This window comes from Trichosurus vulpecula, chromosome 3, assembly GCF_011100635.1.
Source record: "Trichosurus vulpecula isolate mTriVul1 chromosome 3, mTriVul1.pri, whole genome shotgun sequence".
NCBI lineage: Eukaryota > Metazoa > Chordata > Mammalia > Diprotodontia > Phalangeridae > Trichosurus > Trichosurus vulpecula.
Genome location: NC_050575.1, coordinates 224,119,311 through 224,134,221, shown reverse-complemented (window position 1 = coordinate 224,134,221; position 14,911 = coordinate 224,119,311). Strand labels below are relative to the sequence as shown.

At 41.2% G+C, this 14,911-nt stretch overlaps 1 protein-coding gene and 1 pseudogene across 1 annotated transcript in view; both read right to left on the bottom strand.

The window, feature by feature from the left end:
* VIT (vitrin) overlaps positions 1-14,911 on the bottom strand; it is a 199,978-nt gene that overhangs the window by 46,146 nt on the left and 138,921 nt on the right. Inside the window, exons 8-10 of the mRNA XM_036749928.1 lie at positions 12,283-12,339; positions 2,971-3,018; positions 1,424-1,486 (exon numbers count right to left, since the gene is read on the bottom strand). Of these exons, the coding sequence (XP_036605823.1) occupies positions 1,424-1,486; positions 2,971-3,018; positions 12,283-12,339 (168 nt within the window). The remainder of the gene's footprint in view (positions 1-1,423; positions 1,487-2,970; positions 3,019-12,282; positions 12,340-14,911) is intronic.
* LOC118841224 lies at positions 8,511-10,258 on the bottom strand (annotated as a pseudogene).

Genomic DNA, 14,911 nt, shown 5'->3' with positions numbered 1-14,911 from the left:
CTTTAGCCAAGTAGAGATAAAAATGTTGAATAGCAATAGGGATTAGATATCCATCTATGGGTATTCAATTAGGGTTCTTTCTCTAGGTTCACATAAATTTATTAATTACCACTTTTAGGGTTCAGCCTTTTAGCAACTTCCAAATCGACCTAACCAGACTGTCATTCAACCCACACCTCTCCATCTATTCAATAGGCTATCATGAAAGATTTTGTTAAATATTTTGTAGAAATATAAGTACACTGTGTCTACAACATTTCCTCTGGTCTAGAGTAGTTTATAACTGATAAATTTGGAAAGGCTTCAAGTGTCAGTAAGGGAATCTATGTGTTTTGTCCAAAGACCAGACTAGCTAAATGCAGAGCTAAGTCATAAGTGGGGAGGAGTAACTGGGGCTTTGGCCAGGGCATCAAATTGAGAGATTACTGATAACATTCACAATCCTTCAGCAGTATAGAAACAACTGATCTAGTTACCTACTGAGCAAGAATAATTAGTTAAAATAGAAAGTTATCACATGATAGACTGGAATGAGCTCTCCCCGATGCCTTTTTGCCTTATCCTTCATCTGAGAGCCCTTTTCCTGCCATTTTCCTGGGTGCAGTTTGTGGTACTTTATGGGAGGGGTGTATAGAGAGACTCATGTGGAAATTGATCACAGCAACTTATGAAGCTATGGAGGGGTTGCAATCTCTGTTTGGGGAAGGAATTCTCACACTGATTAGATCATGGGTCTTTTGAAGATTAAGTAAGTAATAAATGTGTTAATTATTTTCCCTCAGGTAGATACTTTAGAAGATAAAAATAGTTCTAATAATTGGATTTGACCTGGGCTAATCAAGAAGAACTCTAATAAATATAGAGAGTGGAAGATTTTGGTCACAGCTTATCATATTCCATAGAAACATACAAAGATATACATGTTTTAAAGTGCAAGAAGATAAAGAAGTGAGAGAATAAATGATTTGGTGAGTGAGATAATGGCACATCCATTGATACATAGGTAGCAGAGAGTAGGGTTGGGAGGAAGTGAATGGGTGGTAGATGTGTAGGTAGGAGAATATATCAAAAGTCAAAAAAAATCATCATGAGACGCTAGTTGCCAGAGCTGTAACTATGGCAAGGTGGCTGGGGCTTTTATCCAAGATGTCAAACAGTGAAAGGGGATTACAACTCTTGAAATTACTTTAACTAGTAAAAACAACTGAGCTCGGCATATAGTTTTCAAGAATAAGAAGTTCAAATATGAAGCTTCTAAAAGCTGACCACACTGCAGTTGAGTTCTTTCTTGTTCATCCTTTCCGCTTACTTCCTAGCAGCATCTGAAGCCTGATTGATGCTGTTTACTCCAGGCATGTCTTATACCACTGTCCCTAGCACACAAATTACTAGTTACGGCTCTATTATCTAACATTTAACTTACTTGGATCTCCCTTGGATGCTGGCTCTGAAGGTCTTGTCTTTGACTCTTCGTTTGGCCTTGATCCTGGAAACATCAGTAAGACTTTTGGTTACTTATATGCAAAAGAAGCATCTGACCTCACCCGTGGAAACAGGACAATAATAACACATTTGTGCTCTTCCCAGTGGTTCTTGGCAGGCCATTCAGCTCCTTCCTCCCATAGCATAGCTCTTTCTTGCCCCCAGGAAGCCATTATGCTAAAATGGAGCTCCAGCTGGGAAGAACTCATCCTTTGTGGACATTGGGGAAAGGCACTGAACATGATGACTTACTATTTGATCCAAGACAGAAATGAGCTCCTCAACTGGAGCTTCATTGATCTCTTAGGATTCCCACTGAAACCTCAAGAGACTTCAAGGGGAATAGCAGAGAAAGCCAAAGTCAGTGCAAGCTCATTCACTAAGGGCTTTCAGAAACACTTCAGTGTTCTCTTGGACATCTCTGATCATGTTTTTTACAGTTTGCAAAAAACACATGACTCATTTTTTTCATCTAAGATAGGCTTGCTAGCCCTGCTTTTTTTTCCTCCTTTTTTCTTTAAAAAACTCTCTTTGAAGGTCTACAAGTATTTTTCCAGCCAGAGTACTATTCAATAAGGCTCTCATTAACAACATTAGACAACACAGTGGATTGAGGGGTCATGTGGTGAAAGTTTGGGTACATGAGTGGATATAGAGACATGTTCCTCTCGAAGGTCCTCTAAATATACACTGACCCCCCCCCATCCCTGATTCCCACTGATGCTGGAGGAGTAATGGAATGCATTGCAGAGGGGACTTCAAAGACTTAACGTGCTGCACCCTTAATTGGAGCTGGTCATGAGATGGAATGCAATTCAATTTTAAAAGTGCCTAATAAGTGTCTATTATTTGCTGGGAATTCAAAGAAAAAAATAAGAAGTTTCTGCCCTCAAGTAGTTGACATTCTCCAGGGAGGAGAAGACTGGAACCCTGCTCTGTGAGGAAGTTGAAGTCAAGTTCATTATCGCACGGAATGGAGCCCTGAAGCCATGCTGAAGGAGGGCTATGTAACTCAGCTCTTCCTTTCTCCTTATCACTCACCATTCTCCTTCTCATCCCCCTGGCCCCCAGTGAGAATCTTTAGGGTCTATTTTGCCTATTTTTGAGATTGCCTGAGAAAAGTGACTGAATCCTTTGCCAAAGCTTGTCTTGACTGAATTCCTGACTTGCTCTGCTCTGTCCCATCCATGAAGTGAGTGAAGCTTCCTCTCTAGTACACATATGACACTGGTAGTTTGTAGATTGGCCATAGGATCATAGATTTAGGTCTGGAAGGGACTTCAGGCTGTCTAGGCAAATTTCTGTGTTTTACAGGTGAGGAAACTGAGGCCCAAAGAAATTAAGTGACTTGCCCAAGGTCATATAGGTAGTTAAGTGGCAGAGGCAGAATGTGTTCTAACTCCTCTTACGCTGGAGCTAGTATCCTTTCCACTATACCCTGATGGTTACTACTGGGTTCCTCAGCATCTTACGCAGGGCTCCACTTACCTGCATCCAAAAGGGCCAGTCCAGGTTTCCACAAGACTTCCTCTCCAGCTTTACGGCATATAAAGAAGGAAAATCATTGCTTAAAAGCAGAACTTGTAGAACATATGGAGTCAACTATGCAGGTTAAGTGCTATTCTAACAAACAAGCTTAGTTAAAAATTTTGGATGAGGCAGCCCGAGACCTTTAGAACTTCCTTTGTTCAGGTCTATTCTGGTTTTGAGCTCAGGAGGGCAGGGGGAAAAGACCTCTTTGCTCTGTATGCTAATTTTCTTTCTCCTAAGAGTTAGTGAGCTCTTCTTTGAGATCATTCCTCATTGGGAGGCTTATAGAATCCTAGGCACACACGGCCCAACATTCTGTACTTAACAAAATGTGTTCTGGCTAGTACTTCACAGAGAACACTGGGTCATTTAGATGGTCTAATGGATAGAGTGCCAGTCAGTAAGACCTGAGTTCAAATGTAGCCTAAGACCCTTACTAGCTGTGTGACACTGGGCAAGGCACTTGAGCATGTTTCCTGTTTCCTCATCTGCAAAATGAGCTGGAGAAGGAAAAGGCAAACCACTCCAACATCTTTGCAAAGAAACTTCCAAAAGAGTCAGACATGACTGAAAATGACTGAAAACCCCATGAAGAGTCAGACATAAATAAAAATGAAAACAACAAACAACAAGAATGCGATGAGGACCAAATGAGATAATAAATGTAAAGTGTTTATTTAGCACAGTGCTTGACACGTAGTAAGTGCTATATAAATGTAAGCTATTAACACTAGGGGATATAATATAATCCTCTGAAGTCCTTCTCCATTGCCTCATCATATTATGTCATAAGACCCTAGGGTCTTAATGGTGCAAGCTAAAATTATGTAGTGGGTAGAGTGCTGGATTTAGAGTTAGAAAGACCTGAGTTCAAATCCTGCTTCATACATTTAGTAGCTGTGTGACCCTGGAAAAAGTCACTTGACCTTTCTGGACCTCATTTTCCTCATATGTAAAATGAAGGTATTATATCCAGAGGCCTTCAAGGTTCCTTCCGGTTCAAAGTTGAAAAACCCTTTCATTTTATGAAAAGGGAAACTGAAGGCCCCCAGGTTAGGTGACTTGTCCGAGGTCATACAAGTAAACAGCAGAGACAGGATTCAAACTTGGGCCATGCTGTCCCCTGACGGATGTCTGCCTGAAGAGCAACCTAGAGGAGTTCAAAAGACTCATAACCCAAAGAGGGCCACGATGAATATTCAGGTAGAGCTTGGCAGCTGTCTTTAAGGGTATTGTGTAGAGGACGCTTTCGACTTCTTCTCTTTGGTCTCAGAGGAAAGGACCGACAAAGATACTGGTATCACACGCAGGTGCCAGAAGTGAGTTATCATAGCTGAGGCTTTCAGTGTTGTTCAGTGATTTGATTGGATGGATTGAGCACCCACTGGGACTGTTGTTGTTTTCGTTCTCCCACCTTTGGTGTGGGAGCTGGGGCAGTTTGAGACTCGAGCCACACCCGTCTGGTGGCACGCCCAGGTAGGATCTGGGATCTAGTGCCTGATTACATCAAGGGGATTGATCTACCAGATATTGAGGCTTGGCCCATAGTCAACATTCTTACCCCATCCTTCATTTCCCTGATCCTCTATCCTAATTTTTTTTTTCTAAGTGGAAACCCTAAGAGTAGGGTTGGTCCCAAAGGCCCAAACTTGGTTGTCCTTAATCCGATACACTAATCAGGGGTATATGTCCTTGAAGTGAAGTGTGGTGTTTCATAAGGAAACTTCCTGACAATTAGAGCTATCCACAGAATCCCAGCATCATGATTTGAGTTCAGGAAGGGCCTCAGTTGCCATCAAGTATCGAGTCCAACCCATATGTGAAGGAAATTCTAACTATAATGTCCCTGGAGTATGGTCATTCAGCCTCTATTTGGAGAGCTTTAAGAAGAGGGAACCCAACCACTAATCTCTTGAGGCCCACTTTTGTCTTCTTTTAGACAGCTCCAATAGTTAGGAAGTGTTTTCTGACATTAAGCTTGAAGTACAATCAGCTAACTTAGGAAGTAATGGGTCCTTTCTTACCGAAAGCATTAAGCAGAGGTTTGGTGTAATGTGGATTTCCACCATACCCTCCCTATATGAGTTGGAGGAGGTCCCTTCCAATTTTGTGATCTTGAGATTTTGTTTTTTGGTCACTATCTACTTAGGCGTGGGTGGGTGAGGGAAAGAGTGAGGAATAAGCATTTATATAGGGTCTACTATGTACCAGTCACCATGTGTTTCACAAAAATTATCTCAGTTGATCCTCACAACAGCCCTGTAAAAAGGTACTGTTATTATCCCCACTATACAAATGAGGAAGCTGAGGCAAGGGACTTGACCAAGCTCACACAGCTAGTAAATATCTGAGGTTGAATTAGTACTCTGGGCTTCCTGACTTCAAGCCCACTGCCCTTTCAGCTATGTTACCTAACTACGTCAGTTGGATTCTACATTGAAGTTCAGAAATATAAACTCTCCCCTTGGCAAGATCATACATCTAGAACGGGACTCAGGTCTCACACCACAGAATATAATATAGACTGCCCTCTCCAACAGGGCAAAGAAAGAAGCATGTTCACTTTATAATTAGCCCCTGGAAATAGCTACTGTTTGTTCAGTGTGGACTCTGCTTATTCTTAAACTAAATGCTGCCTCCCCGAATCTCATTTGTTAACTATTATCCAACTTGCTGGCTACTGGAATTATGAAAACACAAAGAAATGGCGTTTTGCATCCTACTCTTCTTAATGTGTTAGTGACCTCGAAATATTGAAGGGGGAGAAAAGACAACTTATGGATTCGTAAACACTTTGTTTCTTCGTCTAAATTCCACTTTTTGCTTTATTACTCTAATGCCACCTGCTGGTGAAAAATATTGTTTCATCTTTCATCATGACAAACCAACCCCTGGTGAAATTTCCCAGTTGACCCAAGAACCTTGCAACATCCACTAATCTGGGAGAATTTAGAGGACATGCCATTTTGAATTCAGTCAAAGATTGCCAGTTCTGGGGCTCCCATTTTCTAGGATCCTTTATTTAATACTCTTCCCTTTTTCAGCTAGTGTTGCTTCTGTCCTGACTGAAATAATTAGAAAACAAATTAATTTTCTCCAGAAGATGAACTCTGGCAAGCATTTGGGGAACTGAAACCTCAAATGTCATGCGCTTGGTACTGAGACTTGAGTTTGGGGGATTACTTGTATACTGATGTCATTAAGGAACAAGATTTCTTACAATCTCTCCCCAGTCATCCCATACAGAGAACAACTAAAAGGACTAAGGGGCAGACAGAGAAGCAATAAACATTCATTAAACACTCATTAAATGCCAAGTGGGCAGCTAGATGGTTCAGTGGATAAAGTACTGGGCTTGAAACCAGAAAGAATTATCTTCAAGAGTTCAAATCTGGCCTCAGACACCTACTAGTTGTGTGACCCTGGGCAAATCATTTAACCCTGTTTGCCTCAGTTTCCTCATCTGTAAAATAAGCTGGAGAAGGAAATTACAAACTACTTCAGTATCTTTGCCAAAAAACTCCAAAATTTGTCATGAAGAGTTGGACATGACTGAAAAATGACTAAACAACAAAATGCCACACACTGTGCTAAACCCTGGGGATACAAATAAAAGCAAAGAGAAGGATAGTCCTTGCCCTCAAGGAATTCACACTCTAATGATGGTGCTGGAACCCTGTGGTGATGGACAAGCCAGTGGCTTTCTGACATTTGTTGGAGAGTAATGAGTTTGGCCATTAGAGAGCCCTGCCAAGGAGGCTGTTTGGTAGAGTATAAAGAGAACTGGCTCTAGCATCAGAGAACAAAGGTTTAAATCCCACCTCTCCTACTTAGTACCTGTGTGTGGCCCTGGGTGAGTCACTTGTACTCTCCAGGCATTAGTTTTCCTCATCTGTAACATGGTTTGGACTAGCTGGCCTCTGACATCCTTTCTAGATTTATGATTCTATGCCCATCTCTAATTTAGGATGGATGTACCTAAGTCTTTAGACAAGCCAAGCAAAATCTGTCACATTGCAAAGAATGGTCACGTGTTTGTAGTTTCCTCCAATTTTTTGTCCAGGTCTAAAATAAATTCCAGTGATGCTCTATTTTTCAAACTGGCTTCCAAGTATACCTTTTCTACCTGGCTTCCTCACTCAGTATTTCCCCATGAATGAGGAATTTAGGATGGGATGATGATTTGAAAGGTGACTGTCACTGAGAAATGGCTCCATTTAGGTTGAAAATAGAATGCTTTACTTCCTTTTATTTGCAAAAATATCCTGAGATGTCAAGGCCTCTTTGACCTGTAGGAGAGGGCAGATTAATATTTTGCAGCTATGGTTTGGGGGCTGATGTGGTAAAGTAGTTTAGTGGAATGGTTAATCCTGCCAGGAGATCCAGTGGGCATATGAGAGAGCTGAGAAATGCCAAAGCCAGAGAAACAAGCAGAAAAAGAACTCAAAACGAGTCAGGTTAAAGGAGAATGAAATTATGAGAAAGAGAGCCCTAAACCAAGTGGAACAGATGTTGGAAGAATCAGTGTGGACTTGTATAACTTATATCAAATTGCTTGCCATTTCAGGGAGGGGGGAGATGAGAGAGGGAGAGAGAACATTTGAAACTCAAATTAAAAAAAAGAATGTTAAAAATGTTTTTATGTGTAATTAGGAAAGAAAATATTATTTAAAAAATCAGTGTGGAAACTCAGACTTTGGGAACCTAGAGACAGCCAGAAGTATAGGAAATTTGGGATGTCACAGGGAAGACAGGCTGTCTTATGAGGAGTAGCACCTATTAACAGATAGCTGAGGCATGATAATCAAACCTGTCATTTTCCCTTAAAGGAACCCTTTGGGGATGTGAATTTCCTTACGATGTAATAGCAACAGAACTCTAAGTGAAGGTAGCTCTGAGGTTATGGGCAACAGAGTTGTATGAAGAGAGGAAACTATTTGTATATTTCTTATTGTTTTTGTTAGTTAAAAACTTGTGCTTATTCAGTAATTCTAATGTTTATTCAATATACATACAAAAATGAACAATTGCTATTGGGAAAAGAGGTTTCTCCAGTTCATTAAGTAATAAACATTTATTAGACTGAGGTGGGAGGCTAGAGATAATTAATGAGATGTCTATTTTATTAATTAGTAAGACACCATTCAATCATGCCCTCAGATTGCTTTAGCACCGGGTGTGGTCAAATTAAATACAGCAATAAGTCAAGTGGCAAGCTAAGGGGTGACCCCTCTTAAGTGGCAGTGACCCCTATAAACCTTCCTATGCTTATTAAATTGAAAGGTCATGCTTACATCTCACACATTGCTCTAATAAGCGCTGCCACCCCTAAGGGACTCCCCATGTATGGAGCCCATCTATTCTGCTAAGCCTCAAATGAGCAGGGGCTGATGCCCTTGTGGAGAAAAGGATCTGGTGATGACAGAAATGCAGAGTGAAGGCAATGGAGACATTGGCCGTGTAGGGAAGGGCTGAAATATTTTACTGCAGGGTCAGGGTCAGTCTCTAAGAAGCAAGGTAGCCTCATGGACATGCTACCTGACCATTTGGTCCAATAAGGCATAAACATCCCGAGCAGCTGAGGTAGCAGCTTCTAGTACCTGATGCAGGTGATCCTCAGGCAGCTAGGCATCCACCTCTAGCAGAGCAAGCTGGCCAGAGGTGGGGAGCAAGGTCAGAGTCAGCTGTGGTCTACCAGCTGCCTCCTCCACATGGCTCAGGTCAGCTAGGGCTGTGCCATCCATGAAGCCAGCTGAACAGGCATACAAGAAATCTCTCATTGGGATCCCTGCATCCAACGTGGCTAACATAGCTGCATTCACACAGGCTGCAGAATTACCATCATCCACCTGTAGCATCTGGACACAGATGTCAATAGTGAGGGTATAGCTGGGTCAAGATGGTAGCCTCAAAGGTCTGCCTCAGCTGGAGTCCCATTTCATGGGCTTTCTAGTCCCCATGTGGCTGTTGTTTCCTTTCCTCATTCCTGAACATGGTCATGCTATACTGGTAATTCACCAGTACTCAGTCTAGCAGTGCTATTTGACTACGATCCATACACCAATTGCATGGGGCAGGGGGGCTGGATGGGGGGGGGCAGTGCAGCGTGGAGAAGGTAAGTGGAAAGAATATGTACAAAGCTTTTGTAAATTGACTGTTTTTGAATTAGGGACTATCTATTGGTAAGATGAGACCATCCATACCTGAATTTATGGAGGACATGATAGTTGTTTCTTCATATATTTAATCCACCCCAAGATTATCTCAAACTCATACTCACAGATTGTAGGTTAGATTGAGAGTGAAGGGATGATAAAGGGTAACAACTCTCAGGTTCAAGGTATTTTGTTGTTCCATACTCCAAAACTATAGCTCATAAGCCCCTACCAGTGCTCTTACCTTTAATAATCAGCCAGTAGACACAATATGGTCAATGTAAAGACATTTACTGAGATGGCATCCTGAGAACAATAGTAAGAAAGAAATCCCTTGATAAACATAGGGCACACCTTCCCACAAACACACTGTGCCAGTGAAAAGAGTGAACACTTACATGAGTACACTGAAAGTGGGGCATATGCACAGGGAACATATGTGTCTAAGGCAACTCATGCCTTCGGCACTTCAAGGACCTAATATCCTCTCTCTCTCTCTCTCTCTCTCTCTCTCTCTCTCTCTCTCTCTCGTATCATCCTACTGCTTTCCCTTAGGCACAGCAATGCTACAAGCCAGCCAACTCACTTAGTTGGGCTCCATGGGAATGTTCCTCTCTTTAGCCTGATTACTGACTTCCAGGGCTAACTCTCTCTTAATCTCTAGTTAGTTTTCTTCTCTGCTGCCAGGTATCTATGCTGCTTAAGAACTACTTTGATTGATTGACAGGGCCTATTCCAATAAAGTTGTTTCCTAAAGTTCAAGTAGCTTTGCTTTGAGATGCTATGTGTCCTCCTCTGAAAAGAAACAGCAAAGAGTGATTCTCTCTTGGGAGATGAGTTCTTCCTCCATAGTTGATTTTCTCTGCTGCCTCTAATAGTCACATTTCTCAGAGCTCTTTTGCCTTGAGTACCTCCAGAGCTAGCAAGCTTGCTTTTTAAAGGCTACCAGGGGTATAACTCATCCCATGGCCAGCCAATGGCCAGCTGCCTTTCAATTCTACAAAGGAAAACTGGAGTACTTCATACCTCAAAAAGGCCAACCAAGTAGAAGTCTTGGTTGTGATCATGACGGTGAGGGTATCAGAGGCCATGTTTCACAGGGATTGACTGAAGGGAAGAGAAGATTTGGAGGGACGTGACACTCTTCTTCAAGTATCTGAAGAGCTGCCCTGGTGGAAGAATAATTTGACTTGTTTTGACTTTAGAGGGAAGAACTAATTGCAAAGAGATAGTTTTTACTTGTAACAATTAAAGTTTTACAAGAATGTAATGGACTGCCTTCAGAGGTGATGAGTTTCTGTTCCTCAGAGTTCTTCAGAGTGACTACTTGTTGGGAATTTTATAGAAGACATACTTATTCAGGTGTGGTTTAGACTAGATGACCTCTGAGTCTCTTCCAGCTCTGAGATTCTGTGACTTTGAGTCAATAGAGACATGGACTAATGTATTCTGGGGGCGGGGGAGAGAGAGAGAGAGAGAGAGAGAGAGAGAGAGAGAGAGACAGAGAGACAGAGAGAGACAGAGAGAGACAGAGACAGACAGGCAGACTGACAGACAGAGACAGAGAGAGAGAGACAGAGAGAGAGAGACAGAGAGAGAGCATGCAACAGAGAGAGACAGAGAGAGAGACTAGAAATATAACTGAATTGCAGTAATAAGGAAAACAGAGGGAGGTAGGATTTGGGGAGAAATGAAGTGAGAGCTAAACAATAGGACATAGTCACCAGGGAGTTAAAGGGATAACCAGGCACAGCCATGAGACTTGGGAAATAAAGGACAGACTCAGCATGAGGCAGATTGGAAAATAAGAAGATGGGCCCAATCCTCAAATTCAGGTTTGCTCAGTGGAAGGAAAGATAGAATCTGAAGGGTGGAGAGGCTTAGCTCTCTGTTTTCTGGTCTATTACACTTTTGCCTTTTCCACAGTGTGGAATGGGCCCATGTATGAAACTGATTTAGACACTGGTGCTTGTGTTCTACGGGAAGATTCTATTCTCTACTCAGTTTTAAAGGCAAACCTGGGCAGGTGATGAGGGCAAAGGTTGTCAGGGGTGAAGATCCACCCAAGCTAATATAAATTTGATCAACGCACTTAAGCTTCTGAGCTGACAAGAGATTTTACTTTCTCTGTCACACTGAGACAGAACAAAGCAAAGAGACATTTTCAGAGGTTAAAATAACTTCATATAACCAAAGACTCGCTAACAAACTTAGTTACTCACAGAAGATTGCACCACAAGGGGCCATTCCTGAATGTGTAGGAAGGAGACACAGTTAGATGCAATAGAACAGTTCTGAGGTAGGAATTTGGTTTTTAAAAACCCCTAGGAAGCCTTAGATGGTAATAATATGATTCAGTATGGAATAATACAAATTACCCAGATTGACGACAGCTCCAGGGTTCTGGGGAGCAGTTACTGATTTTTGTCATTGGCTCCGTGGGTGAATTGAAAGGGAAAAAGAAGAAAACCAATTTACCTTATATAACAGACTGATTTCTTCTCTTATTCTTCCCCTTTTCCCTATCTCCTTCAAATCAGCCTCTATTGTCATTTCCCTAGAAGTCAGTGGAAGGTTCTGTACTTTTGGATGCAGAGTAGAAACATGGTTGGGGTTGGATTAGCCCACAAAGAAAGAAGAAGAGGTTTCTGTGGTCTAGCAGTCCTAGATTTCTTCCCCACAGATGTCCTCAAATTGACCCAATTCAGTTTAAAGAAAAATTAAATAACCTATTCTAAGGAGAAGGTACATTTAGTAGGTTAATTTCTGTCAACATCCCAGGATTCAATGGAACTGACTTCACCATTTTTTTTTGTTTCAACCTGTGATTTTATTGGTATAAGAAGCTCCCAGTTAGGAAACTCCCTTTATCAATGCAAATTCGTACTTGCTTTGCAATTTATAGTCTTAGAGAGTTGCCTGGAGCATGGAGATGTTAAATGACAAGGCCAGGATCAAAAAGTCAATATGTATCAGAGACAGAACTTGAACCCAGATCTTTCTGACTCCTAGTCCAGCCCCTCTTTCCACTAAGAGACTGCCTCATCCAAAATCTGACATCATGGCATCATGTTTAATTATCAACAGTTATTGGAAAGTGAGCTAAAGGCCTTACCTGTGTGGGCCCGGGTGATACTGGGGTTGCCTGTATAGGCTGCAGTGGACCTGAATCCTGTAATAACAGGTGACTGGTCAGTGTAAAAATTAGAAAGCAAAACTTCCCATTCTTTCTTTGCTCTGAGCTAACCAGCTATTACCAAGGCCAGAATCACAGTAGATATTTGTCTGTGGGCAGCCTGAACTTGCCCAAGACTAAGCATCAAGGTGGAGAAAATAGTTTCAGTTCAACAGTGGGTGAAAATTCTAGATAACGTCTGCATTTCACAGCTGTCAGAATGAACTTCCTTTACCAAATCACTCTATTTCTTTCGACATCATTATACTTACAACAGTTACCCTAACAAGTGCCAATAGCAAAGGAGGTTAAAGTAATCCTTCAATAGAAAATGTCATTTAACATTTAGCAATTTTCTTAAGTAGTATTAACATGTTATTGGTGCAGATAATATTAGCTTACAAGTCTTTTTAAAGGTACATAATAGTTTATCCTTAATTACTATGTGAGAGAATCAAGCAATCATTAGAATTTGATATAACATGTATAGTCTCTTAGAAGCATTTTTTTAAAAGGGAGGGACAGGCGATGTATGCCTTAAAAAGGAAAAGCAGGGCTCTTGTGGGAACAGGCCAGCCATGTAAAAACAAGATTAGGGAAAAAAGCCAAGTTTCCATGAAGGTTATAGGAAGAAAGGGACCACGAATAAAAGGTAGATAGATGGTGGAAAAAGGGAGAGAGGAACATTTGGAAAAAAAAGAAATAGTTGGGAAAGAGATGAAAGGGCACAATACTTTCTTATATATTTGAAAATGATAGTACACATTGACAATTCTAGTCAGATTACAGGGACAAACTAACATTGATTCCTACAGTTGCAAATATGCAACCTGGGTTTAAGGTAATTGTAGTAATAAAAAGAAGGAAATTATTGTCTGCTCCAAGGGAGAGGAAATCACTTGACAGTATAACTTATTCTCTGAGGAATACAGAAATAGACTGGAGCCAGAATACATGTTTAATCACTTTAAAAATTTCCATTGTATGGATCATCTTCATACATTAGTAAAAGAGGCAGTTGCCTATATCTTATGATTTGAGCGGTCTTGGATGGTCCACTTGCCTCCACTTCTCTGACTGATTTTCCTTTGGGCTGAAAGTCTCACACTTGTTAGTGCTTTAAAACAACAAGGCTTCCTGGAAATGAAATTATATTTTCTGGGAGGAGCAAAATATTAAACTTTTTTATTAAGAGAGGAGGGTCTGGAACTTGATTTCTTTGGTATAGGGAGCTTTTGCTGTGGAAATTTCCCTTACAGATACAGATAGGCAATTTACATAAAATTTGTAGTATTAAAGAGTTTTCTGAGGGTACTTTGAGATCAGGTGGCTTGCCCAGGATTTCTTGACTCTAATATCCTCTTTTCTGCTAAGGTGCTTGTCATTAAACCAATTATCCACCCACAAATATTTTACCATGAACTTTTTAGTGATAGTAAAGTAGGTCCCTCAGGCTTTGGGACAAAGGATAGCCAAATCTAATTTGGTGCAGTGGTGGAAGACAGTATAAGGAACATCCAAAGAATGTTGTTGTTCATTCTTAATTCTAGAAGAAGACCAACGTATCATGAGAATGTCTTGACTTGTGAATAAATTGGATCTAAGTGAGGCAGAGCCACACAAAGTCATCAGCCTTTCTCTCTCCTCCAGAGAGAGTCCAGTGGCAAGACATAAGTCAAGATGACTAGCAATGGCCCAAGAGAATGGTGTATTCTAAGAGATGGTAAGGTTGAATAACATCACCACCAGCAGTAGCTAGGATTTATGTAGTGTTTCAAGGTTTGCAAAGCACTTTATGTGTGATTTCATTTTATCCTTACAACAAACCTGAGAGGTAAGTGCTATTATCATCCCCAATTTATAGATGAAGAAACTGAGAAATTACATAATTGTAAGGTTAATGGGGAATAAGATCTTCTCCACCCACTAATAGGTCTCACATGGAGCCCATTAAAGGAAGCTTGCTTGTAGGAAGGCTTCCACACCTTTTGGTACTAAGCCAATTAGGCACTGAGTCAGGACAGTTGTGATGCTTTTTGTCTCTGAGACTATTAGCCAAAAAGAGTATATATTCTAAGAGGTGAGCTTTTGCTTTGGGGGCTCGCTTATGAGAAAGATGTTGTGATTCCCTGGTCGAGACTCTGAGTGGCCGTATGGTCAGAGCTCCCAAACTCCTCAGAAGTAAAGGCTCTCTCAATCCAGTGGTGTATGTGAAGTATATAGCAATATTGATTTGATTCAGGCAGTAGAGCCTTCTCTGTTGGTCTTTATTTCTCTGCTCTCTATTTTTTGTTTGTATTTTATGGAATTAAAGAAGATTGTTGACCCCTGAAACAGCTCTCTTTCCTTGCAAAGCAGATCTAAGAATCTGTGCCAGCAGCCATTCTGGGTATGCCAGTGTGGTTGCCGCTACAGTGATTTGCTTAGAGTTGCATAGTGAGTGTTTGAAACAGGACTCGAATTCAGATTTTCCTACCTCCAAGTCTATCTTCCATTCATTAAGCCAGCTATCTGCCTTGAATGGGTGCCATAGTGGGTGGGCAGCCAGAAGTCAGGGTAAGGGACTTGA